Here is a 27,811-nt window from a genome sequence, read left to right as displayed (position 1 = left end):
CATGCACATCTGCACCAGATTCTGAGTGCTCCAGTTTTAGTAAATCAAAGGATCTAAAGAATTCAAAGCTTAATTAGCTCAGGATGTAGGACACATGGTCTGAAGAGAAAAGAATGTATGCGGACAGGAGAGGGTGAATGTGGACAGAAGAGGGTAAGTGTGGCCAGAAGAGTGTGAGTGTGGCCAGAAGAGGGTGAATGTAGACAGATGTGGACAGTAAAGGGTGAGTGGAGGCATTAGAGGGTGAGTGTGGCCAGAAGAGGGTGAGTGTGGCCAGGAGAGGGTGAGTGTGGCCAGGAGAGGGTGAGTGGGGGCAGGAGAGGGTGAGTGTGGCCAGAAGAGGGTGAGTGGGGGCAGGAGAGGGTGAATGTAGACAAATGTGGACAGAAGAGGGTGAGTGAAGGCAGAAGAGGGTTAGTGTGGCCAGAAGAGGGTGAGTGAGGGCAGGAAAGGGTGAGTGTCCAGAAGAGGGTGAGTGGGGGCAGGAAAGGGTGAGTGTGGCCAGAAGAGGGTAAGTGGGGGCAGGAGAGGGTGAATGTGGATAGAAGAGAGTGAATGTGCATAGAAGAGGGTAAGTGGGGCAAAAGAGGGTGGATGAGGACAGGAGAGGGTGAATGTAGACAGAGGAGGGTGAGTGCAGAGAGAAGAGGGTGAATGTGGATAGAAGAGAGTGAGTGTGGTAAGAAGAGAAAGAGTGGAGACAGAAGAGAGTGAGTGGAGACAGGAGAGGATGAGTGAAGACAGGAGAGGATGAGTGAAGACAGGAGAGGATGAGTGAAGACAGAAGAGGGTGAGTGAAGACAGGAGAGGATGAATGAAGACAGGAGAGGGTGAGTGAAGACAGGAGAGGATGAGTGAAGACAGGAGAGGATGAGTGAAGACAGGAGTGGATGAGTGAAGACAGAAGAGGGTGAGTGAAGACAGGAGAGGGTGAGTGAAGACAGGAGAGGGTGAGTGAAGACAGGTGAAGGTGAGTGAAGACATGTGAAGGTGAGTGAAGACAGGAGAGGGTGAGTGAAGACAGGAGAGGGTGAGTGAAGACAGGAGAGGATGAGTGAAGAAAGGAGTGGATGAGTGAAGACAGGAGAGGATGAGTGAAGACAGGAGAGGGTGAGTGGAGACAGGAAAGGGTGAATGTGGACAGGAAAGGGTGAATGTGGACAGGAGAGGGTGAATGTGGACAGAAGAGAGTGAGTGGAAAGAGAAGAGAGTGAATGTGGACAGAAGAGAGTGAGTGGAGATGGGAGAGGGTGTGTGTTGGACAGAAGAGGGTGAATGAGGACAGAAAATGATGGTGGAGGCAGAAGAGGGTGAGTGTGGCCAGAAGAGGGTGAGTGGGGGAAGGAGAGGGTGAGTGGGGGAAGGAGAGGATGACTGTGGAGAGAAGAGGAGAGGGTGAGTGGGGACAGGAGAGGGTGAATGTGGAATAGAGAGGGTGAGTGGGGACAGGAGAGGGTGAATGTGGAATGGAGATGGTGAGTGGGGACAGGAGAGGGTGAATGTGGAATGGAGATGGTGAGTGGGGACAGGAGAGGGTGAATGTGGAATGGAGATGGTGAGTGGGGACAGGAGAGGGTGAATGTGGAATGGAGAGGGTGAGTGGGGACAGTAAAGGGTGAGTTGGTGCAGCAGGTGGAATGCCAGGGGCAGAGCTTAGCATCAGGAGGGGATAAACATAATTCCAAATGCGGGCAGAAGCTGAAGCTTCATGTATGCTGAACATAGGATCCATGGGATGGAGGCTCCACGGGGATCGATTTAAGAACTAACAAAAGGTACTTGTAGGCACCATAATGGACATGAACTTCAGCACCACTTGTACTTTTGAAATGCCAATTCCTGTTTTAGAATTCTAAGCACTCAACCAAATCCAAAACTGAATTTGGAATTCAAACTGTTACTCCCTCTACATCTCGGGATCTGATCTCCTGTGCTTGTCTGTGCAGCGTCCTGACTATACAAAGCTAGTCAATAAATAAAACACAATGTTAACGCGAACACCAGAATTCCCATCAACTTGTGAAAGTCTGCCCCAATGCAGCCTCTCCACACTGCATTATCAACCTGCAGTACTCTAGATGGAAGAAGATTATTTCACACATAATGAAAGGGGGAAAAAAGGAAGTTGATAGCTATCGGCCAAGAAATGGATAGGACCCTTATGCATGAGCCCGTCTGTCTGCTCATTAAAACAAATCAAATATTATCTACGATATGAAAGGGTAATTGTTATGTTAATAAGCTTTGCTGAGAATGAAAGGGAGACAGACGTGATTTATACAGGACCTCCTATCACATTGCAACATAAAAAAAATAACAGAAATAGATAATAGTATACACAGATGTCACCACTACAGCACATTGACATCACTCTAATGCCAGTCACTCGCTATTTCACAGTAATTTCAGGGTGTGTTTTTAAGTAAATACATTCTTTAATCTGAATTATATATTAACTCAAAAATAACTGAAAGTATTTTAATACTGCATATATAAAGAACTTAAACCTGCATACATATTAGCTGTGATTCTTCACCTGCACAGCAAAACCCAGACGTGAAGAGGGAGAGCAAGCAGTGTGAGTCTCCTCTACATAGCACAGGGTTAAATCAATCTAACACTGGGAAAAAATGCTTACATGAGGACAGAGCACAAAAATGACCTCATCAGTGCATTGCTGCTCATTAATTGCCCAATCAGTAACCAGGGGTTAAGTACCAGGAAGGCAAAGCTTCAACAGCGATGTTTTTTTTCTTACTAAAATCACTTACTGTTATTATGATGTCAGAGTTGTAGCATATACTTTTTGTATGGACAATGTTTGTGGTTATTACGAGAGAGAGAGAGAATTGAGATAAAGATGTTTAGGCCACAGCACAACCTACAACAGTCAGGAGTATGTAAGGTACAACACAAGCTACAGAGTACAACAGTCAAAAGTATGCAATATACAACAAGAGAGTATAAAAGTCAGAAGTATGTATAGCGTACGGCACAATTTACAGAGTACAACAGTCAGGAATATGTAATGTACATCACAAGTTACAGAATACAACAGTCAGGTGTATGTAATGTACAGCACAATTTACAGAGTACAACAGTCAGGTGTATGTAATGTACATCACAGGTTACAGAGTACAACAGTCAGGAATATGTAATGTACATCACAAGTTACAGAGTACAACAGTAAGGAATATGTAATGTACATCACAAGTTACAGAGTACAACAGTCAGGTGTATGTAATGTACATCACAGGTTACAGAGTACAACAGTCATGTGTATGTAATGTACATCACAAGTTACAGAGTACAACAGTCAGGTGTATGTAATGTACATCACAAGTTACAGAGTACAACAGTCAGGTGCATATAATGTACATCACAAGTTACAGAGTACAACAGTCAGAAATATGTAATGTACATCACAAGTTACAGAGTACAACAGTCAGAAATATGTAATGTACATCACAAGTTACAGAGTACAACAGTCAGGTATATGTATTGTACATCACAATTTACAGAGTACAACAGTCAGGTGTATGTAATGTACATCACAGGTTACAGAGTACAACAGTAAGGAATATGTAATGTACATCACAAGTTACAGAGTACAACAGTCAGGTGTATGTAATGTACATCACAAGTTACAGAGTACAACAGTCAGGTGCATATAATGTACATCACAAGTTACAGAGTACAACAGTCAGAAATATGTAATGTACATCACAAGTTACAGAGTACAACAGTCAGGTATATGTATTGTACATCACAATTTACAGAGTACAACAGTCAGGTGTATGTAATGTACATCACAGGTTACAGAGTACAACAGTCAGGTGTATGTAATGTACATCACAAGTTACAGAGTACAACAGTCAGGTGCATATAATGTACATCACAGGTTACAGAGTACAACAGTCAGGTGTATGTAATGTACATCACAGGTTACAGAGTACAACAGTCAGGTGTATGTAATGTACATCACAGGTTACAGAGTACAACAGTCAGGAATATGTAATGTACATTACAAGTTGCAGAGTACAACAGTCAGTAGTTACAGAGTATAACAGTCAATAGTATATAACGTACAGCACAATTTAAAGAGTACAACAGTCAAGAGTATGTAACATACAGCACAGCTTGCAGACTGCAATAGTCAGAGCTATGCCTGGGGTATGTACTGTATGTAGGCATGTAGTGTCCCCTTACTTTGGTAGTCAGTGGATAAGTGCCCTCCATATTGGTAGTCAATAGAGAAGTGCCCTTACATTGGTGGCCAGAGGTGAGGTATACCCTTACATAAAGTGATTAATAATGAAGTGCCTCCTTATATTGGTGGTCATTGGTGAAGTGCCCCTTTACACAGGTGGTCAGTGGTGATGTTCCCCCTTGAATTGGTGGTAAATGACAATCTGACCCTTTATGTTGCTGGACTGGTCATTGGTGAAGTGCCCCTTTACACAGGTGGTCAGTGGTGATGTTCCCCCTTGAATTGGTGGTAAATGATGATCTGACCCTTTATGTTGCTGGACTGGTCATTGGTGATATGTCCCCTTACACTGGTGGTCAGTAGTAATGTTCCCCCTTGAATTGGAGGTAAATGATGATCTGACCCTTTATGTTGCTGGTTATTGGTGATATGTCCCCTTACACTGGTGGTCAGTGGTGATGTTCCCCCTCGAATTGGTGGTAAATGACAATCTGACCCTTTATGTTGCTGGACTGGTCATTGGTGATATGTCCCCTTACACTGGTGGTCAGTGGTGATGTTCCTCCTTGAATTGGTGGTAAATGACAGTCTGACCCTTTATGTTGCTGGACTGGTCATTGGTGATATGTCCCCTTACACTGGTGGTCAGTGGTGATGTTCCCCCTTGAATTGGTGGTAAATGACAATCTGACCCTTTATGTTGCTGGACTGGTTATTGGTAATATGTCCCCTTACACTGGTGGTCCGTGGTGATGTTCCCCCTTGAATTGGTGGTAAATGACAATCTGACCCTTTATGTTGCTGGACTGGTCATTGGTGATATGTCCCCTTACACTGGTGGTCAGTGGTGATGTTCCCCCTTGAAATGGTGGTAAATGACGATCTGACCCTTTATGTTGCTGGACTGGTGATTGGTGATCTGTCCCCTTACATTGGTGGTTTGTGGTGACGTGTCACCTTACAGTTCTTAGAAATGGAGAGACCACAAATCATGTAAGTCATGTAACGGGCTTTCAAGCCTGCATAATCTTGCTGCAACAAATTAATTAAAACAAAAAGTAAATGTAAACTAAGTGGACATTTTACTTTAGTACAGTTGCAATGTTTCCTAGAGATTATCTCGTTGAATTATTTCTTCATGTCAGTTACATATAAGAAGGCATTACAAAACAAAATACCTATGCTTAGATGGAAAAAAGACAGAAATACTCAAGGATGTAAAAATACAATAAACATACTGACAATGGCTAGGATAATAATGAAAACTACAATTTCATTTGAACCTTCTACCTACACATGACCAGACACCTTTCCAGTGAATGCAGAACCCCCAACAGCCCCTGTAAGCAGTGCTGGTCCTGCTACATTGTTCAGCAAGGACTGAGTTAAACAAATTCCTTTTCAAAGCTGATTTCCAGCTGATTGTGTCTGATATTTATAACCAAGCTCCTCTCTCTCGCTCTCGGAGAGGTTGTGGAGTGTGTGAATTGTGTGAGGTTCTTCGGCTGGAGGTGGGAGGGAGAGCAATGGAAGGAGGGAGGTTCAGTCCTACAAGAGAGATGTTGGGAGGAGGTATCTCTTCATTACTGGAGTGGGGCAGAGATTCAGGTGGTAGAAGAAGCAGATGGGCTCAGACAGATAATAACTAGCCTCTCAGACAGCCACTACAAACAAGAGCTAGGCTCCTCTGCATAAACCAAAGTTGTTTTGGAAAGGACCATGAGAAGACAAATGCCTTTGGATATTAAATTAAGTCCACCTCAAGACAGCCAGGTGCATTGTCACTGTCCACCTACCATGGGGAGCTAAGGATGGCCAATTTGTTGACTTTATCCATGGTTACTATGCTCTCTACCTAGAGCTCAATTAAGCTGCGGTGCTGAAATGGCCAGCACCCAGCAAACTTGGCATCTCAATGACTCCTGGAAGGGCAATGGTGGAGGAACCGGCTTTGCGGGTAACTTTGCCTTCTCCTGGACTGTGCTCTTGGCTGTACTCATGGGAATCTTGATAGTCACCACAGTGCTGGGCAACGCTTTGGTTATGTTGGCTTTCGTGGTAGACTCCAGCCTTAGGACTCAAAACAACTACTTCTTGCTCAATCTGGCCATCTCTGACTTTCTAGTGGGTAAAGTATCATTCTATTTATCTAATGTCTATCAAATTTTGCTCACGTATATGAAGCCAACAGACTTTAACCTTACCCTCTGCTTCAACAAAAGCAATCTCCTGCCAATGAAATAGTCAGAGTACACAACTAATTCAACCTAAAGCCATTTATTCAAGCTGTATGTTTACATACACCTGGAGGAAACCCATATCACACAAATCGTCTCTTTAGAGGTTTTGATTTGTTGACAATTTGCATAAAAATTTAATTTAGGTTTTACAAGAACAGAAAATATACTCATTGCTTAAGCTGGATTCATGTTCTTTTTTTAACTAAATATAAATGTAGGCATAATAAACACTCTGTGACCCACAGTAACCAATTAGATTTGACATTTCTCTGATTTGAGTTGTTGTACAATGCACAAGATACCTGCTCTCTGAAATACCTTACTGAATATACATTTAATCCAACATATATCACATTGAAGAGTAAAGAACTAATAAACTTGTTTTTTACATATAAAGTCAGGTCTATTAGCCATATGAATTCCACCCCACACCATAAAACATATATATAGAGATTTTTTTTTTTGTGTAAAATAGGAAGTACCATTAGGTATATCCCCCTACTGCTGGCTTCAATGGTCAGCATTTCAAGGAAGAAAACCGAGCACAGTAGCCTCACAGCTGCTCATCAATGCTAACCAAGCAGCCAATCAGTAAAGATATTGAATGGGTAGCAACCTGATGGTCAGCCACCGGGGCAAAAATAAGGAGCTATTTAAATATCAAGGTTAGGACCCCACCCCAACAAAAAATAAATCCGTTTTATAAAAATAAAGTTTCAGTAAGACCCATATAGGTTTTATATTGAAGGTTACAAAAACATAATTGTGAAAAAAACTAAGATATTAATAAGCATGCCATGGTAGGAAATGATTACCCAGTCCACACAAGATTGCAAGCTCTTTAGCCAACTAAACCAGTTTAGGAGGACCACATCTCAGTGGGTTTTCTTTCCTTCAATTCTTCACTCTGGACATGGATTTCTAATTGCCTTCTGAGGGACTTCTTGCTTGTGATGATGATCTTTTAGTAAATGTAACAAAATAGACAATTTCCGCTCTAATTTACTACCGTCCTTTACAGATACGCAGTACCTCACGACCTATGTATCTATAGAATGTGTTGGGGAGTAAACAGTTTAAATGCACAGCCATCTCTTGCTTGTGAGTGATTTCTTACAAATCATTTCTGGCAAGGTTAATTATCAATGTCATTTTCAGTTCTGGCTGTACTTGTCAAGTAGAATTCTGAGCCCAGAAGGACCGTAATAAAATATGTGATACAAATTAAGTGGGTTTTCCCTTACACGGGTCTCAATGTTAATATCTGCATAAAGATACACAAGGGCATCCTTTCTGTCACAGAACAACATGCATTGAGAAGTCTGCCCACCTTAGCTTGAGTCACATCTCATCAGGACCTGTTCAGATCGCTCCTTGCAAAGATACAATGCACAGATTTCGTATTGAATGCTTTATTCTTTTTTGAAGCTTGTTTGCAGATGTAGCATGTTGGACAATGTAAGAGCACAATAAAAAAAATAACTGTTTGCCAGTGCTCTTCATACATTCTGCTATTTACCCCTAGATGGACCAAGAGATTGCCTTGCATGCATTTATTGACCTGTGTATGGCCAACCCCTACACAGGAGACTGTTTTAGGCTACCTACAGAAGTGGACTTGTACATTAATTGCTAAAGCAGTCACACCTGACTCATGGCTTTGCTTTAGCACACATACTTAGCTGGATTCTAAGCATACAGATGCATACAGTCAGGTCCATAAATATTGGGACATCGACACAATTCTAACATTTTTGGCTCTATACACCACCACAATGGATTTGAAATGAAACAAACAAGATGTGCTTTAACTGCAGACTGTCAGCTTTAATTTGAGGGTATTTACATCCAAATCAGGTGAACGGTGTAGGAATTACAACAGTTTGCATATGTGCCTCCCACTTGTTAATGGACCAAAAGTAATGGGACAATTGGCTTCTCAGCTGTTCCATGGCCAGGTGTGTGTTATTCCCTCATTATCCCAATTACAATGAGCAGATAAAAGGTCCAGAGTTCATTTCAAGTGTGCTATTTGCATTTGGAATCTGTTGCTGTCAACTCTCAAGATGAGATCCAAAGAGCTGTCACTATCAGTGAAGCAAGCCATCATTAGGCTGAAAAAACAAAACAAACCCATCAGATAGCAAAAACATTAGGCGTGGCCAAAACAACTGTTTGGAACATTCTTAAAAAGAAGGAACGCACCGGTTAGCTCAGCAACACCAAAAGACCCGGAAGACCACGGAAAACAACTGTGGTGGATGACCGAAGAATTCTTTCCCTGGTGAAGAAAACACCCTTCACAACAGTTGGCAAGATCAAGAACACTCTCCAGGAGGTAGGTGTATGTGTGTCAAAGTCACCAATCAAGAGAAGACTTCACCAGAGTGACTACAGAGGGTTCACCACAAGATGGAAACCATTGGTGAGCCTCAAAAACAGGAAGGCCAGATTAGAGTTTGCCAAACGACATCTAAAAAAGCCTTCACAGTTCTGGAACAACATCCTATGGACAGATGAGACCAAGATCAACTTGTACCAGAGTGATGGGAAGAGAAGAGTATGGAGAAGGAAAGGAACTGCTCATGATCCTAAGCATACCACCTCATCAGTGAAGCATGGTGGTGGTAGTGTCATGGCGTGGGCATGTATGGCTGCCAATGGAACTGGTTCTCTTGTATTAATTGATGATGTGACTGCTGACAAAAGCAGCAGGATGAATTCTGAAGTGTTTCGGGAATATTATCTGCTCATATTCAGCCAAATGCTTCACAACTCATTGGACACCGCTTCACAGTGCAGATGGACAATGACCCAAAGCAGACTGCAAATGCAACCAAAGAGTTTTTTAAGGGAATGTTATGCAATGGCCAAGTCAATCACCTGACCTGAATCCGATTGAGCATGCATTTCACTTGCTGAAGACAAAACTGAAGGGAAAATGCCCCAAGAACAAGCAGGAACTGAAGACAGTTGCAGTAGAGGCCTGGCAGAGCATCACCAGGGATGAAACCCAGCGTCTGGTGATGTCTATCCAGACTTCAGGCTGTAATTAACTGCAAAGGATTTGCAACCAAGTATTAAAAAGTGAAAGTTTGATTTATGATTATTATTCTGTCCCATTACTTTTGGTCCCTTAACAAGTGGGAGGCACATACGCAAACTGTTGTAATTCCTACACCGTTCACCTGATTTGGATGTAAATACCCTCAAATTAAAGCTGACAGTCTGCAGTTAAGCACATCTTGTTCGTTTCATTTCAAATCCATTGTGGTGGTGTATAGAGCCAAAAATGTTAGAATTGTGTCGATGTCCCAATATTTATGCACCTGACTGTAAATAGAGAAAACATACCTGTCAAACAAATTTGCATTACAGCTCTTTCACAGAGCATAGATCTGCCTGTCAGGGGATGGTTCCCTGCTGAAGTTAAGTAGCACTTACAGGTCTTCTCCTAATCCACCACCACCCCACCCATTGACTGGACAGTGAAAGAAGAAGCAGCAGATTGATGGGCCTACCTCTCTGTCATTCCACTCTCTCCTCCTACCATCAGGTTTTTTGATACCACATGAGCAGTGCTGTTGGCACCCTTTGCATCTTCTCGATTTCCTAGTCTGATATCAAGTTAAACTAGTTGTAAACCCTTACATACAGCCTCCTAAAGCACACAGTTTATGCAGCATCTCTGAGCTCTAGCAGGCAGGGGTCTGATGTCATACACTGCACAGAGCTGGGATCTGAGTGTAATCTGCGAATTGAGTGAAAGGAAAGGACACACCCCCTCCACACAGTCTCATACGGAATCATGCACCGCTGAGGCTGTCAATCACCCTCTGTGTGTTGGAGGGGGGTGGAGCCACCCTCCTGGGGTTCTGTGGAGTCAAAAAAAATTCAGAAGTGACTCATGCAAATAACAGAGGTAATAGACAGCAGTTGGAAACCCCACTAGGTGATTTGGATTGAGGCTACTACACACTACATGGGTGTCAAACTGGTGGCCCTCCAGCTGTTGCCAAACTACAAGTCCCACGAGGTATTGCAAGATTGACAGTTACAAGCGTGACTCCCAAAGGCAGAGGCATGATGGGACTTGTAGTTTCGCAACAGCTGGAGGGCCGCCAGTTTGACACCACTGCTATAGAAGAATACTTACACTGCTTGCATTGATAAAAATACATTTAATGATGTATTATTACCTAGAGAGCCGTGTTAATGTATGCCATTATGTCTGCCTCGAAAAAATCCCTGTGCCTATTATTGCTGGATGGTTGTGAGGCATTTAAATCCATTACCTCCTACACATGGCAAGATTGTTGTCGCTCTGCTAGAACGTACCAAATCACCAATAAATGTGTGCCTTGTGTAGCCATAAAATAACAGAGCTGAACTGGATACCAATGATCTTTCACTCGTATATTGGACGTGGGATGCTTCCTTAAGCGGATCATACATTTTACAATGTGTTTTCAATCTATGAAGCCAGGGGCGGACTGACCATTTGGAAACTCGGGCACTGCCCGAGGGCCCGGGGTCAGTAGGGGGCCCCATGAGATGCCCCTGGTACCTTTTTCATAGGCTTTTTTGAGTTTGGGCAAGGACACAGAGGCGCCATGATCCCCTATTGCCCGGGGGCCCCATGAGTTGTCAGTCCACCCCTGCTATGAAGTTTAAATTAAAGAGTGAAAAAATAGAAATGAAAGAAAACTGGATTGTCAAAAGACATTAGAAAGAGCTGGTCAGTGTAACAATTAGCTCAGATGAATTAAAAATTAAATGCAACCAGTTTAACATATAAAAGTTTTCACATATTTTGTAACTACTTTAGATCCTACGTGAATCCATCCATCCATTCGGATTTCAGTACAATTCAATCTAAACCGAAAGAGAAAATATATAATTAGTGAACAAATAATCTGCGTTGTTGTTATAATGCTTCTCTAAAGTCATTTTTGCAGCAACTTTGGCCTCCAGAGATTTCTCAGCGGCTCTGTGTAAGCTCTCATTCTCTGCTTAACAACTGTAAGCCGCACAGGGAGTGCATTGGTTTTAGTGAGTCAGCCGAAACATAGGAGGAGGAGCAGTATCACGGGTGGACTGACAACTCATGGGGCCCCCGGGCAATAGGGATCATGGGGCCCCTGTGTCCTTGCCCAAACTCAAAAAAGCCTATGAAAAAGGTACCAGGGGCATCTCATGGGGCCCCCTACTGACCCCGGGCCCTCGGGCAGTGCATGAGTTTCCAAATGGTCAGTCCGCCCCTGGTCCCTAACCCTCAAGGGGCGTACAATCTAAGGTCCCTAACCCTCAAGGGGTGTGCAATCTAAGGTCCCTAACCCTCAAGGGGCGTACAATCTAAGGTCCCTAACCCTCAAGGGGCGTACAATCTAAGGTCCCTAACCCTCAAGGGGGGTACAATCTAAGGTCCCTAACCCTCAAGGGGCGTACAATCTAAGGTCCCTAACCCTCAAGGGGTGCACAATCTAAGGTCCCTAACCCTCAAGGGGCGTACAATCTAAGGTCCCTAACCCTCAAGGGGCGCACAATCTAAGGTCCCTAACCCTCAAGGGGCGCGCAATCTAAGGTCCCTAACCCTCAAGGGGCGTACAATCTAAGGTCCCTAACCCTCAAGGGGGGTACAATCTAAGGTCCCTAACCCTCAAGGGGCGTGCAATCTAAGGTCCCTAACCCTCAAGGGGTGTACAATCTAAGGTCCCGAACTCTCAAGGGGCGTACAATCTAAGGTCCCTAACCCTCAAGGGGTGTACAATCTAAGGTCCCTAACCCTCAAGGGGGGTACAAACTAAGGTCCCTAACCCTCAAGAGGCGTACAATCTAAGGTCACTAACCCTCAAGGGGCGTACAATCTAAGGTCCCTAACCCTCAAGGGGCGTACAATCTAAGGTCCCTAACCCTCAAGGGGCGTACAATCTAAGGTCCCTAACCCTCAAGGGGCGTACAATCAAAGGTCCCGAACTCTCAAGGGGCGTACAATCTAAGGTCCCTAACCCTCAAGGGGGGTACAAACTAAGGTCCCTAACCCTCAAAAGTGGTACAATCTAAGATCACTAACCCTCAAGGGGTGTACAATCTAAGGTCCCTAACCCTCAAGGGGTGTACAATCTAAGGTCCCTAACCCTCAAGGGGGTACAATCTAAGGCTGGCCATACACTATACAATTTTCTTACAAATTTCTGCCCAATGTCCTTTAGATTTACCTTCAATTATGCAATGCAATGGTCTGCCTAATTGGATACAATTAAAGTGTTGTTTAGGTTTCCTTCATATTCTATGGTTTTTGGTAAATCTAAAGCACAAATCTCACAAAAATTGTATAACGTATGGCCAGCCTAAGGTCTCTAACTCACATTCATACATACACATATTAGGGCCAATTTAGACAGGAGCCAATTAACCTACCAGCATGTCTTCGGAGTGTGGGAGGAAACTCACGCAGGCACAGGGAGAACATACAAACTCCAGGCAGGAGATTTGAACCAACGACCCTAGTACTGCCAGGCGGAAGTGCTAACCATTTCACCACTGTGAATACCCAAAAAGAGGACCCAGTGTGCCATGTGACTGACCTGAAGACTTCTTAAAAAGGCAGAAAGGTGGATATTAAAAAAAAAAAAAATTACTGCTGGAGACTTCCCGAAGAAGGAGGGGAGATAAAGAATTGCAGGGAGGGAATCCTGGAGCTCAGAGTTGGGTTTTGATATATTGTACAAGCAGGGGTGGACTGACAACTCATGGGGCCCCCGGGCTATAGGGGATCATGGGGCCCCTGTGTCCTTGCCCAAACTCAAAAAAGCCTATGAAAAAGGTAGCAGGGGCATCTCATGGGGCCCCCTACTGACCCCGGGACCTCGGGCAGTGCCTGAGTTTCCAAATGGTCAGTCCGCCCCTGTGTACAAGCATACTGCAACATGTGCGGTGGGATTTGAATGTGTATTTCTTTTTCTTCTTGCAGGGGCTCTGTGCATCCCCCTCTATGTCCCCTATGTCCTCACTGGCAGATGGAGCTTCGGGAGAAGTGTCTGCAAACTGTGGCTCGTACTGGACTACTTACTGTGCACCTCCTCAGTTTTTAACATCGTCCTGATCAGCTACGACAGGTTCATCTCAGTAACCAGAGCGGTGAGTATGGGAGGCCCCGGCACCGAAGCAGTTACACGCGGCTGCAAGAAGCTGCCAGCTCCTGATGATGCAAATATAAGCATTTTAATGCAAATGACACTGCGAGGACTGCGATATACAATGCGGCGTGTGTGGATAATGCAGCGCTATACATTAATGCAGGGATCTCTGGTCTCAGATTATCTCCCTTCTCCCCAGTGTATTGCTGCAAGCTGCTTCATTAACCAAGGGCCATTATAATCATGCCGGAATTCTCCGCAGCAGATTATCGAACTAACCAATAAAATATAGAGCGTCGCTGTCCTGTATGCAGGGGCGGACTGACAACTCATGGGGCCCCCGGGCATTAGGGAATCGTGGGGCCCCTGTGTCCTTGCCCAATCTCAAAAAAGCCTATGAAAAAGGTACCAGGGGCATCTCATGGGGCCCCCTACTGACCTCGGGCCCTTGGGCAGTGCCCGAGTTTCCAAATGGTCAGTCCACCCCTGAGCCATACGTACTGTGATAAATGCATAGAGCCATGTTTGACTTCTATCCATACTCCAATTGTCCTGCAATTGGCACTGGAAACTGCTGAACATTTACTAAACAACTCATGAGGGTGTATTTATAAAAAGAATTGCATATCTGTTCCCCATCAAAGCTGCAAATATTATCTGCAGATTGCATGTGCGAAAGGCGAAAATACCGCATAACGGCCACTAGATGGTGCTGGACACTTAGAGAAAATTAATATACTCCTCAGCTCCATCTACTGGCCATAATGTGGTATTTTCTCCATATATATATATAGTGAATGCAGGGTCCGGGGAGAGCGGATATAGTGAATGCAGGGTCCGGGGAGAGCGGATATAGTGAATGCAGGGCCCAGGGAGAACGGATATAGTGAATGCAGGGTCCGGGGAGACCGGATATAGTGAATGCGGGGTCCGGGGAGAGTGGATATAGTAAATGCGGGGTCCGGGGAGACCGGATATAGTGAATGCGGGATCCGGGGAGACCGGATATAGTGAATGCAGGGTCCGGGGAGAGTGGATATAGTGAATGCGGGGTCCGGGGAGACCGGATATAGTGAATGCAGGGTCCTGGGAGACCAGATATAGTGAATGCAGGGTCCAGGGAGACCAGATATAGTGAATGCGGGGTCTGGGGAGAGCAGATATAGTGAATGCAGGGTCTGGGGAGAGCAGATATAGTGAATGCAGGGTCCGGGGAGACCGGATATAGTGAATGCAGGGTCCCAGGAGACCAGATATAGTGAATGCAGGGTGCTGGGAGACCAGATATAGTGAATGCAGGGTCCAGGGAGACCAGATATAGTGAATGTGGGGTCCGGGGAGACCAGATATAGTGAATGAAGGGTCCGGGGAGAGCGGATATAGTGAATGCATGGTCTGGGGAGAGCAGATATAGTGAATGCAGGGTCCGGGGAGACCAGATATGGTGAATGCAGGGTCCGGGCAGAGTGGATATAGTGAATGCAGGGTCCGGGGAGAGCAGATATAGTGAATGCAGGATCCTGGGAGACCAGATATAGTGAATGCAGGGTCCGGGGAGACCAGATATAGTGAATGCAGGGTCCGGGGAGACCAGATATAGTGAGTGCAGAGTCCGGGGTTTAGTAACACCTTAACAGAATTTAGTCTAACACTCAGCTTTGCCCCATTCACAAAGAACAAATTTAAAATTCATAAATGCAGTACACCTCATGGTATCGATTGGTGCCCCCTGGTGCTATTTAATTTTTTTTTTTTTTATCAAATAGGTTTTTATTAGCAAATTTTGTAGGTTTTACATAAACAGAAAAAACACAAACAAGAAAAGTTGGTACACTAAAGAGATTGCAGCCTATATTGCCACCGCAATCTATCCATGAACAGTATACACCAACATAACACCATGACATTATAAGCAGTCCCATCAGAAAAGATCACGACATGCTAGCAATACTAAAGGTGTACAGAGTACTACTGACTCCCCGTGTCACTCGGGGAATGCCAAGTACAGCGAGATTTAAGCTGACCATACACGTGTAGATTTTCTGATGAGAATATTCATATGAAAAGTCATAGAGAAATTCTTTGAACATTCGGTGAATGGACAAATGTTGTTTGAAAATTGTCTTTTGCTTTTAACATTCGAGTTTAAAATGAATGCAATTTCTGAAGGATAACCACATACACTGGACAAACATTTGTTTGATTGAGAAAAGTTTTCCTCCCTGCGTTTCCTGTGCAAATCACATGCGACAAGTGTGATCCCAGGATAAATTAGCACCGGGGCTCGCGGACAGGAGCAGAGAACAAGGTGATGATTTGGTAGGTGTGAGGATACTCCTCATTGTTCAGTCGGCAGGTTGGGGAGGGTCCCTTATAAATAGTGGTACTGCTTAACTGCAGTGGAGGAAAGCGAGGTCACCTACCTGACCACAAAGTCTGGTTCATACGCCAAGAACTGTCCTCCTTCGCAGTGACTGTGCAATAAGTAAGAGCAAATTTGGTTTGATACGTGGCTTGTCGTGACAATTGTAACGAGGCTGTGACTGCTAATCAGAGGCGTCCCTAGGGTTGGTGTCACCCGGTGCGGTAACACTTGGTGACACCCCCTCCGACGATCCCTGCAGGATGGATCGGATCTGCGGATTGAGTATAATGGATTGGATTCCGATCCTTTATGCTCAATTCGCAGATCCGATCCATCCTGCGTGGATCGTCAGCTTTCTTTACAACTTACCTTTTCTTGGAGCGGGTCCAGTGTCACCCCGTGCGGTCGGTGTCACCCGGTGCAGGCCGCACTCCCCACACCTGCCTCGGGATGCCACTGCTGCTAATGACAACCATAGGACATGACTGAAACATGGTGGGGAAATCCTGCATGCAGCAAACCCACAACTGTTTGGAAGCGACATATACAACTGTTTTGGGCACAGAGGTAGGGTTGTCACCTCATCCCTTTAAAACCAAACAGGGTGACACTGTACCCGCTCCATGAAAAAGTAAGTTGTAAAGAAAGTCGACGATCCCCGCAGGATGGATCGGATCTGCGGATTGAGCATAATGGATCAGAGTCTGATCCATTATACTCCCCAATCCACAGATCCTATCCATCCTGCGGGGATCGTCAGCATGCACCCTATACGGGGTGACACCGGACCCGCTCCACGAAAAGGTAAGTTGTAAAGCAAGCCGACGATCCCCGCTGGATGGATCAGATCTGCGGATTGGGGAGCCTAATGGATCGGAGTCCAATCCATTATGTTCAATCTACAGATCCGATTTATTCTGCGGGGATCGTCGGCTTGCTTTACAACTTACCTTTTCGTGAAGCAGGTCTGGTGTCACCCTGTGAGGTAGGTGTCACCTGGTGCGGCACGCACCCCCCGCACCTGCCTTGGGAAGCCACTGTTCACACTGCAGCGGTCTGGGTAATCTCATGTGATTCGCACAGGAAATGCACCGCATTCCTATGCGATTTGTGTGCGGTGCGATCAAAGCCGTACATTTTGTATGGCTCTATTCGCACCCAGGGGCGGACTGACAACTCATGGGGCCCCCGGGCAATAGGGGATCATGGGGCCCCTGTATCCTTGCCCAAACTCAAAAAAGCCTATGAAAAAGGTACCAGGGGCATCTCATGGGGCCCCCTACTGACCCCGGGCCCTCGGGCAGTGCCCGAGTTTCCAATTGGTCAGTCCGCCCCTGTTTGCACCGCACCTGCACCAAAAACATGCAGGACCCTTTTTTGGGTCCGTAGAAGAATCGGATCGCATAGGTTTTCACACCTATGCGATCCGATTCTGCACATCGCACCTCGTTTCACAGACTGATGTGAGGGTGTCGTTAACATACACACCCGCATCTGTTCGAGTGAACGGGGTGCTATGGTGAGAATTCGCACTGAAAACGCTGCAAATTCCGCACCGCATCAGTGTGAACCCGGCCTCAGTGCCTTAAATGAGCCTGGGAACCTGTGCCATTGATATGTGTTCAGGTTTTAAAGGGATGAGCTGACAACCCTGCACAGAAGTCGTCCTCTGTATGGAATTACATGAAGACACGTGTAACAGGTTATCCATTCTCAAGGGAGGAGGGTGGTCGGTCAAAGTCAGGAAGCGCAGCAATCATGCGGTTAATCCTCGCTCCCCTGGGAATCTTTATTGGATTTCTACACATCAAATGAGCAGCCCAGCACAGCCAGCTGACTGCAATAATTACCCCAGCAGACATGTTACGACCCCTTCAACTGCTCGTCTTCTGCCAAATACAGATGAGCTAGGAGACAGCAACCAATTACACAATGGGCAGACGTTATTAAACGCCAACATTCGCTAATAATCTTTGGCGTATGGAGTAGCACTGACTGCTAATCAATCAATCAAATAAGCAGGTTCCCCAAACTGGTGGATCAAAAACGTCCAGAAACTAAAGCAGACAAATGTTATACAAAGTCTATCTAATTGTACTGAATGTGCTGCTTGTATCTTATTCATGTTTTCGCTCTTTATTGTCTGTTTTTATGTTTGTGAATACTTTGTCATTGTGACATTTTCTTACACTTTTTTATTCCATTTTTCACTTTTCAAAGAGGAAGTTTAGTTTATTCAATGCTATTCAGGTGTACGTGTAAAAGAGTCCAGCTTGAGCCCGGGTTCACGCTGACGCGGTGCGGAATTGGCAGCGGTTTCTGTACGAATTCGCACAGCATCATAATTGCACCCCGTTCATGCGAACTGCTGCGGATGCAGGGGCGGACTAACCATTGGGGAACTCGGGCGCTGCCCGAGGGCCTGGGGTCAGTAGGGGGCCCCATGAGATGTCCCTGGTACCTTTCATAGGCTTTTTTGGGTGTGATTTGAGTGTGGGTGAGGACACAGGGGCCCCATGATCCCCTATTGCCCGGGGGCCCCATGAGTTGTCAGTCCAACCCTGTGCAGATGTGTATATTAACCTAGACGCCGAGCGGCCACACATTTGCGTTTATGTAACAAAAAACATATGTGCTGAGAGCGCGCGCTCTGCGCGCTCCCAGCACACATGTGCGGTACTCACGGAAAGGTCCCGGTCCGCTCTTTCGATCAGGACCTTTCCCAATCATGTGACCGGCCATGTCGTGACGTCACGGCGGCCACATGACACTAATCCCCGCCCCGTCCCACCCACCTCCCAATGCAGGAACTCCTCTTCACGCCGGGAAGATCCGGCGTAAAGGGGTTAAGTTAACACCAGAAATCGGTTTGCAAAAACCAATTAGATGTGTAGAATCGGAGCGCATAGGTGTAAATATCCATGCGAGCCGAATCTAGTGCGGACAAAAAAAAGGGTCCTGCACCTTTTTGGTGCGGATGTGGTGCGATTTAAACCATGTGCGGTGCGATTTGCACCGCACATAATTGGCATGTGATTTGCACAGGAATGCAGTGCGGTTCCTGTGCGAATCATGCGATACGCCGCACCGCAGAAGTGTGAACCCAAGCCAAAGGTGAACTCTAGGCACACATATTAATGCAGTTCTGTATTCATTAATTCAACATTAAATGTAGATTTTTACATGGAAGCACCTGAATTGGACCTGGTATTGGCCTTTTTGAAGTCCTTATATTGCAGAGCTTAGACTGGGGGAGGGAGAAGCAGCACAAGAAGCCAATTGGTTGATGTGCTGACAAAGAGCTTGCTGACAGAAGAAGAAAGCAAAGTGATACAGAGATAAGCTCAGCATTTTGCTTCTTTACTGTCCAGTAACAGGCTGGGGACGAGCACATGGCAGCCTGGGCTCAGAGGAAGTGATTTGAATGATGCTGGCTGTCATTCAATCTTGGTGCAGTAAGAAAGTACTGCAGGGACAGCTCATGAATGAATATTAATGCAAAAGCATCTTATTATTTAATTTTTTTAATGGGCTATTAATTTTTTATTGACTCAGTGTAAATATGTTGGTCAATGTATGCTGTTTTAACCACTTGCCCTCCAGAGGATTCCTGACCAGGCCATTTTTTTGCGATATGGCGCTGTGTTACTTTAACTAACAATTTCGCTGTCATGCAACGCTGCACCCAAATGAAATTTATGTCCTTTTTTTCCGAGCTTTCTTTCGGTGGTATTTGATGGCCCCTGCGTTTTTTGTTTTTTTTGTGCTATAAACAAAAAAAGACCGACAATTTAAAAAATATATATATATATTTTTGACTTTTTGCTATAAAACATGTCCGGTGAAAAAATTTTAAAAATCAAATTTCGTCATAAATTTCAGCCAAAATGTATTCTGCTCCAAGTCTTTGCTAAAAAAAAACCCAATATGTGTAAATTAGTTGGTTTACGTGAAAGTTATAGCGTTTACAAATGGCGGTATAGATACTGGGATTTTTATTTATTTTTTTATACTAGTAATGGTGGCCACCAGCGACCTATCGTGGGACTGCGGCGGGCATTCTGATACCCGGGGGGGATTGACTAACTGTCATTGACAACCCCAGTGACACTGATACAGTGATCAGTGCTAATGAAAAACACTGACACTGTACTAATGACACTGGGCAGGAAGGAATTAACATCTGGGGTGATCAAAGGGTTAACTGTGTGCTGTGTGTGTTTTACTGTGTAAGTACCCTGCTTTGTATTGCTCTGCTATGCGGAGCAATACAAAGCAGCATGCTAGTTAGTGAATGAAAAGCACTGACACTGTACTAATGACACTGGGCAGGAAGGAGTTAACATCTGGGGTGATCAAAGGGTTAACTGTGTGCTGTGTGTGTTTTACTGTGTAAGAACTCTGCTTTATATTGCTCTGCTATGTGGAGCAATACAAAGCAGCGTGCTAGTTAGTGAATGAAAAGCACTGACACTGTACTAATGACACTGGGCAGGAAGGAGTTAACATCTGGGGTGATCAAAGGGTTAACTGTGTGCTGTGTGTGTTTTACTGTGTAAGCACTCTGCTTTGTATTGCTCTGCTATGCGGAGCAATACAAAGCAGCATGCTAGTTAGTGAATGAAAAGCACTGACACTGTACTAATGACACTGGGCAGGAAGGAGTTAACATCTGGGGTGATCAATGGGTTAACTGTGTGCTGTGTGTGTTTTACTGTGTAAGCACTCAGCTTTGTATTGCTCTGCTATGTGGAGCAATACAAAGCAGCGTGCTGGAGCTGACAGTAGAGAGATCTGTATTGTTTAAATACAGACCTCTCCCCCATCAATGATACTTGGGTGCCGGCGGACCCGGTGATCGACAGCTGTAGCCGCCCTTACCCGTAAATATAAAGTCACGTATATTTACAGTGGGGATCGAAAGTTTGGGCACCCCAGCTAAAAATTTGTATTAATGTGCATAAAGAAGCCAAGGAAAGATGGAAAAATCTCCAAAGGGCATCAAATTACAGATTAGACATTCTTATAATATGTCAACAAAAGTTAGATTTTATTTCCATCATTTACACTTTCAAAATAACAGAAAACAAAAAAATGGCGTCTGCAAAAGTTTGGGCACCCTGCAGAATTTATAGCATGCACTGCCCCCTTTGCCAAGCTGAGACCTGCCAGTGTCATGGATTGTTCTCAATCATTGTCTGGGCAGACCAGGTGATGTCAATCAAAAAAAGGTTTTAAATGCCCAGACTCATCTGACCTTGCCCCAACAATCAGCACCATGGGTTCTTCTAAGCAGTTGTCTAGAAAACTGAAACTGAAAATAGTTGATGCTCACAAAGCTGGAGAAGGCTATAAGAAGATAGCAAAGCGTTTTCAGATGTCAATATCCTCTGTTCGGAATGTAATTAAGAAATGGCAGTCATCAGGAACAGTGCAAGTTAAAGCAAGATCTGGAAGACCAAGAAAAATATCAGACAGAACAGCTCGCAGGATTGTGAGAAAAACAATTCAAAACCCACGTTTGACTGCACGATCCCTCCAGAAAGATCTGGCAGACACTGGAGTTGTGGTACACTATTCCACTATAAAGAGATACTTGTACAAATATGGTCTTCATGGAAGAGTCATCAGAAGAAAACCTCTTCTACGTCCTCACCACAAAAATCATCGTTTGAACTTTGCAAATGAACATATAGACAAGCCTGATGCATTTTGGAAACAAGTTCTGTGGACCGATGAGGTTAAAATTGAACGTTTTGGCCGGAATGAGCCGGAAGGTACGTTTGGAGAAGAAGGGGCACAGAATTTAATGAAAAGAACCTCTGTCCAACTGTTAAGCATGGGGTTGGATCAATCATGCTTTGGGGTTGTGTTGCAGCCAGTGGCACAGGGAACATCTCACAAGTAGAAGGAAAAATGGATTCAATACAATTTCAGCAAATTTTGGATGGTAACTTGATGCCATCTGTCAAAAAGCTGAAGTTAAAGAGAGGATGGCTTCTAAAAATGGATATTGATCCTAAACACACCTCGAAATCCCCGGGGGATTACATCAAGAGGCGTAAATTGAAGGTTTTGCCATGGCCTTCACAATCTCCTGACCTCAACATAATTGAAAATCTATGGATAGACCTTAAAAGAGCAGTGCGTGACAGACAGCCCAGAAATCTCAAAGAACTGGAAGACTTTTGTAAGGAAGAATGGGCAAAGATACCTCAAACAAGAATTGAAAGACTCTTGGCTGGCTACAAAAAGCATTTACAAGCTGTGATACTTGCCAAAGGGGGCAGTACAAGATATTAACTCTGCAGGGTGCCCAAACTTTTGCAGATGCCATTTTTTTGTTTTCTGTTATTTTGAAAGTGTAAATGATGGAAATAAAATCTAACTTTTGTTGACATATTATAAGAATGTCTAATCTGTAATTTGATGCCTTTTGGAGATTTTTCCATCTTTCCTTGGCTTCTTTATGCACATTAATACAAATTTTTAGCTGGGGTGCCCAAACTTTCGATCCCCACTGTACATGATTTTGCACAGTCCGGCTGCCCTTTAGCAGTAGTTCTGCTATAGGGTGGTCAGGAAGTGGTTAAAAACCTTGAATATATATAGCTTCTGATAATACGTGTACATGGGAGCTGCCAAGTTTTCTCATTACATGCAGGCTCTGCTTCCTGCCTAGCTGTGCTGCACAACGTGATCCCGTTATCTTACGTGTAATAGATAATGTCCACCTGGCTGAAAACAGACACTCCAGCTTGCAAATACTGCTTTTTTTTATTCATGTAAAGTGTACATTTTGAATGACAGGTCCACTTTTGTTTGTTCGTTGTTATGCTCTTGTTCTAACAAAAACCTGGAAGCTGATTGATTTCTATGCAGATTTTGAGCTCTCCAGTTTTTGTAAATTAACCCTGGGGTGTCAATTTGAAAGGAAAGTTCTGCGCTAATTAAAAAGTGGTAAAATGGACAAAAAAGCCGGTCATGAAATCAACAATATTTTCAATTCAGATTTTTCCTGCAAAAGTAGAGCAGCTAATATGAAGGTCAACATCGGACAGCCTCTCATACTTTGTTTCTTCATCATACTGGCTGAGAGAACAAACAAAATTGGTCCCATCCCTCAGATGATAGTTGGATGACCGATGGTAGAGCACATGCACAATCCACAATGTCTGGAGAGACCTTTTTTGTGAAGCTTTGTACAGAAACATGAACGTTCTGCTCACCGTGTTTATTCTTTGGAGCAGGGAAAAGGAAGCAGGAGGCAACTCCAGCACTGACTTATCTTTGGGGAATCAATAACAATCGGACAATTTTTTTTAGACCTGTCCGATCGATGTTTCCTCAGAGATCGGTTGGTGAGGAGCATCAGCTGGTACAACAGAGATGAAATCTTTGCCAGATCCAAATACTTGTTCTGATCATATTGTAATGTTTCTATCAGATGATCAACAATGGAGGATATGTTTTTTGAAGACAGATTTTGTCCTTACGGAGGAGTTTAGTCTCCAAAACTTGAGGATCCAAGACTGTTTTGACCCCCACATACCTTCAACTCAATTAATGTTGGTTGGAGTTTTGGGCCTCCACTTAAATGTTAAACATAAAGTTTGCAGGAATGCCTAAATGAGAGGTAATACAAAGGATGAAATACTTATCTTTGCTGGAAAAATGCTCCCTCTGGCATCAAGGCCTAGACACTTGGTCATGCGATCTCTGCAGAACGAGAACAGAATTCAGATGTCCGCTGAAGGTACGAATCAGCCAATCTGAATTCTGTTCTCGTTCTGCAGAGATCGCATGACCAAGTGTCTAGGCCTTAATGCCAGAGGGAGCATTTTACCAGCAAAGGGCTGATTCGTACCTTCAGCGGACATCACATAACCAGGGGCGGACTGACAACTCATGGGGCCCCCGGCCAATAGGGAATCATGGGGCCCCTGTGTCCTTGCCCAAACTCAAAAAAGCCTATGAAAAAGGTACCAGGGGCAGCTCATGGGGCCCCCTACTGACCCCGGGCCCTCGGGCAGTGCCCGAGTTTCCAAATGGTCAGTCCGCCCCTGCACATAACCAAGAGTTCAAACTTTAACTCGTGGTCTGCAATGAGTGGAGCCTGGGGTAGCATTATTTTCCAGAAAAGGTAGGTAAATTAACTGACATTTATTATCCATCTTTACAAGCAAGCAAGCTTCTTAACAGAACAGGGTTTACTTAAAGTGGTTGTAAACCTCAGACATGATATATAAACAAAGCATATCCCTCTATAGTGTGTACTTGTCTCAGTTAGGAGCACTAAGTGTCACGTCTGTCTGCTGCCCCACTCCTCTGTTGAGCATGCAGCATGAGCCAAATCTGACGAGTTTTCCTGACACCAAGAGAAAAATGGTGACAGGGGAGAGACCTCCAACAGATTGACAGCCTCAGCTCTGTTCCTGTGAGCTGTGTGGACAGGGGTGTCTCTTCCCTCCAATAAGCTCCCAGAGATCTCCTCACTAAGCTCTGCAGAGTGAACTTCAGCTCTCTGCCCCCTTTTTGTATGAACTATCAGACCGTAAAAATTCTGAACTTTGAATGGATGTAAAGAAGAGAATACTGCAGATACACAGGTACAACTTATGTAGGAGGATTTGTCTCTGTGTATTACCTGAGGCCAGTCACTTCACTGGGTATAAGTAAGAGTTTACAACCACTTTAAGAGTGACTCCTTTTAAATGCTGTTTTTATAAACTTTTTGGCTTTATGGTTTACAACCTTGTAGCATGACTTCCTGCAATTGTTTACTTTCTATTTATCTGTATTCTCATTTATACCTTCTTTATAGCGCTATAGAAATCCTAATAACAAACCATTGTCTCCTCTTAGGTGAGCTACAGGGCTCAGCAAACTAACAGCAGGCATGCAGTGCTGAAGATGTCCATGGTTTGGATACTGGCCTTCCTCCTATATGGACCTGCCATCATAACCTGGGAATACATTGCTGGCAAATCCATTATCCCGGACGGAGAGTGCTTTGCTGAATTCTTTTATAATTGGTACTTCCTGATCACAGCTTCCACCATAGAATTCTTCACTCCTTTCATAAGTGTGACTTTCTTTAATGTGTCTATCTATCTGAACATCCAGAGGAGGACAAAAACCAGACTTGACCTCTTACAAGAGCCGTACAGCCAGACAACCACTGATAATATAAAGTCGGAACCAGATCCGACTAGGTCTAGATCTCTGAAATGTTGGAAAGTGACCCACAAAGCATTTAAAAAGGGGCGTTCTGATGCTGAGGCCTACAAATCAGCGGAGGCTGAAATACTGGAACGGGTTAAGGGAGTTAAAAGGTCTTCTTTAAACGGGAATACGCCATCTGTTTTAGGTAAAGCAAGAAGTACTAGAAGAAGCTTTGCAGAGTCAGGATCCACTCCGTCATTGGAGAAGCGTATGAGGATGGTCTCCCAAGGAATCGCCCAGCGTTTCAGATTGTCAAGAGACAAAAAAGTAGCCAAGTCTTTAGCCGTCATTGTCTGTGCATTTGGAATATGTTGGGCACCCTACACCTTGCTGATGATCATTCGGGCAGCTTGCAGAGGTCACTGCGTGCCAGAGTACTGGTATGAGGCCTCCTTTTGGCTCTTGTGGGTTAATTCAGCCGTCAACCCTATTTTGTATCCTCTCTGCCATTACAGCTTTAGGAGGGCATTTAAGAAGATTTTGTGCCCACAAAAGCTTAAAATCAAACCACATAGTAAATTTAATTTCTGTTGGAAATGAGTTACCACCCCAAAAAAGCAGAACAGCGTTGCTTAAAGCAATAGTGAAGAAATGAGAGGTAGAACAAAAAAAAAAGATGAAATGGATCCAGACGAAAAGGTTAGATTGCAGGTTATTTGAAATTTTAGAAGACCCTGTTTAGACAAAATGGTCGGAATCATTGGTTCTGAGAAAATCAAAACATTTAAAGAGGAGCTCTCTTACAACTTTGTGGATCCTGGGTCCCTCTCCTAGTATTGTCTTGTTTTATGGTTACTCCTAGTGGTGTCACCATACTCTAGCTACTGGAATTATTGGTCTCAACCACACCTAGAGACATCATTTATGTTCCATCTATGGATGTAATTCTATATCTTGAATAAAACATGCTTCAAATGTGTGTACTTAGCAATCATCTTCATGGATCAGATCCCTTGACTACGGATTGGTTCCTCCTGTGCCTTCAGCTACAATGCTTACATTTTATTCACTTGACATCCAAAGTTTCCTTTAGTGAAAGTAGATGGCAGTCTTGATGATTCCTGTAAAAGTCAAGTTTACGTCCACACGCCATGCCTCCTGAGCCTCCTTCTTGGTTGTTCATTGGAACAGCTAGCCTCTCCTGAGAAGGAAGTGTAAAACTGAGTGTAAGGGACCACCCGACAGCACCTCTATCAGTCCCCTGATAGAGCCTGTCCTGAGTGCGGAGTCTAAGTTCCGGAGCACTTGTTCACCAGGGCCCCTGATGGTGGGGATGGACTTGGAGCGCTCCAGGACCAGGTCGCAGCTACCGGATATCTCTATCAGTGGTAGAGGAGTCTGCCGGAGGCTCCTGCAGGGTGAGAGTCTGATGTGAGGGGACCTGGGGATCCCTGAGGGATGGATGGATGGAGGAATGAGCAAGGGCAGAGTCAAACAAGCCGTGTCGGTAGCCGGGGGGTCGGTGCGGTACAAAACAGTAGGCAAAGAATGGTCGGGTCACACGCAGGGTCAATAACAGGAGATCAAATCTAAAGGGGAACATCCAGGAGCAGAGTCAGGCAAGCCAAGGGGTCAGGACAGGAGAAGGCAGATAGGTCAGACAATCCGGATCAAAGTACTCACAACACAGGTAACAGGATATGCAGAAAGACCATTCGGCAACAAGTGACAGCACTGGACGCTTTAAATATCGTGCCCCGCGCTGTCATTGGTGCCAATCGCGCATTCACGCCCGCCAGTGCACATGCGTGAACTCCGTCGTCGCGGTGGACTGAGTCCTAGCGCCCAAATCCCCGCATGAGACGGTCTACTGCGCATGCGTCGGGAACAGCGCCGCGGCGATCTCTGACACTGAGATTTACATATAAAATTAGCGGTCTGTGTCTCTAAATATAATGGACACATAGACATGATGGATTTACTGACGGTAACCTCTGCTCAAAGCGGAACTGTGCTCTCCTTGACTCCAACGATGTGGAGTCCCCGCCACATCAGTCAGTTTTTAACAACTAGAAACCTCTACTGGGAGTTTTCATTATGCCTGGCAGACTGCCAAGTGTCTGGTGCAACAGAAAGGAAAAGAGCGAAGATAAGGGCTCTGCACCTTTGAGCTGTGTTGATGTGCAAAGATTAATGCAGGCCTGACACAAAGGCACATAAAAAGCAAAAAAAATTGAAAAGTAGTGCCGCGCCCTTATGTAAACACCGTGAATAAATAAATAAAATCAATTTATAGTAGATAATATTCAATGATCTATAAATCATTTCCCCTTAGTTACTCCAGAAAAAAAAAAATCTAAAAAATAGTTGATATTAATTAATGAAAATAAATACATTTAGAAAGACTAATTCATAAATATTCAATATAATTGAAAGAATAATTAAATAAATAAATAAATTTAGAAAGAATAATTCATAAATATTCAATAGAATTAAAAGAATAATTAAATAAATAAATACATTTAGAAATAATAATTCATAAATATTCAATAGAATTGAAAGAATAATTAAATAAATAAATAAATTTAGAGTAATTCATAAATGTCCAATAAAAATTGAAAATCCCTTCATATATCAAATCCCATCTAAGTGGGACTATATACTGCAAATGGACTGTTCACATGATTTCCAA

The 27,811-nt window shown here is 44.2% G+C and overlaps 1 protein-coding gene and 1 long non-coding RNA gene across 2 annotated transcripts in view; one reads left to right on the top strand and one right to left on the bottom strand.

The window, feature by feature from the left end:
- Nucleotides 1-13,660, bottom strand: part of LOC149436715 (uncharacterized) — an 80,726-nt gene extending 67,066 nt beyond the window's left edge. The window contains exon 1 of the long non-coding RNA XR_016308268.1: nucleotides 13,523-13,660. This is a non-coding gene — a long non-coding RNA (uncharacterized LOC149436715). The remainder of the gene's footprint in view (nucleotides 1-13,522) is intronic.
- HRH3 (histamine receptor H3) lies at nucleotides 5,812-26,098 on the top strand. The gene is made up of 3 exons (XM_089661522.1): nucleotides 5,812-6,338; nucleotides 13,424-13,590; nucleotides 24,820-26,098. Exons 1-3 carry the CDS (start codon nucleotides 6,095-6,097, stop codon nucleotides 25,717-25,719), a joined length of 1,311 nt encoding a protein of 436 aa, XP_089517648.1. The 5' UTR covers nucleotides 5,812-6,094; the 3' UTR covers nucleotides 25,720-26,098.
- The last annotated feature ends 1,713 nt before the right edge of the window (nucleotides 26,099-27,811 follow it).

The sequence above is a fragment of the Staurois parvus genome, unplaced genomic scaffold (assembly GCF_062004578.1).
Source record: "Staurois parvus isolate SC_StPar_1 unplaced genomic scaffold, SC_StPar_1.0 ptg001349l, whole genome shotgun sequence".
In the NCBI taxonomy this organism is placed as follows: Eukaryota; Metazoa; Chordata; class Amphibia; order Anura; family Ranidae; genus Staurois; species Staurois parvus.
The sequence above is the reverse complement of the archived record's forward strand: the minus strand, read 5'-3'. Positions and strand labels throughout refer to the sequence as shown.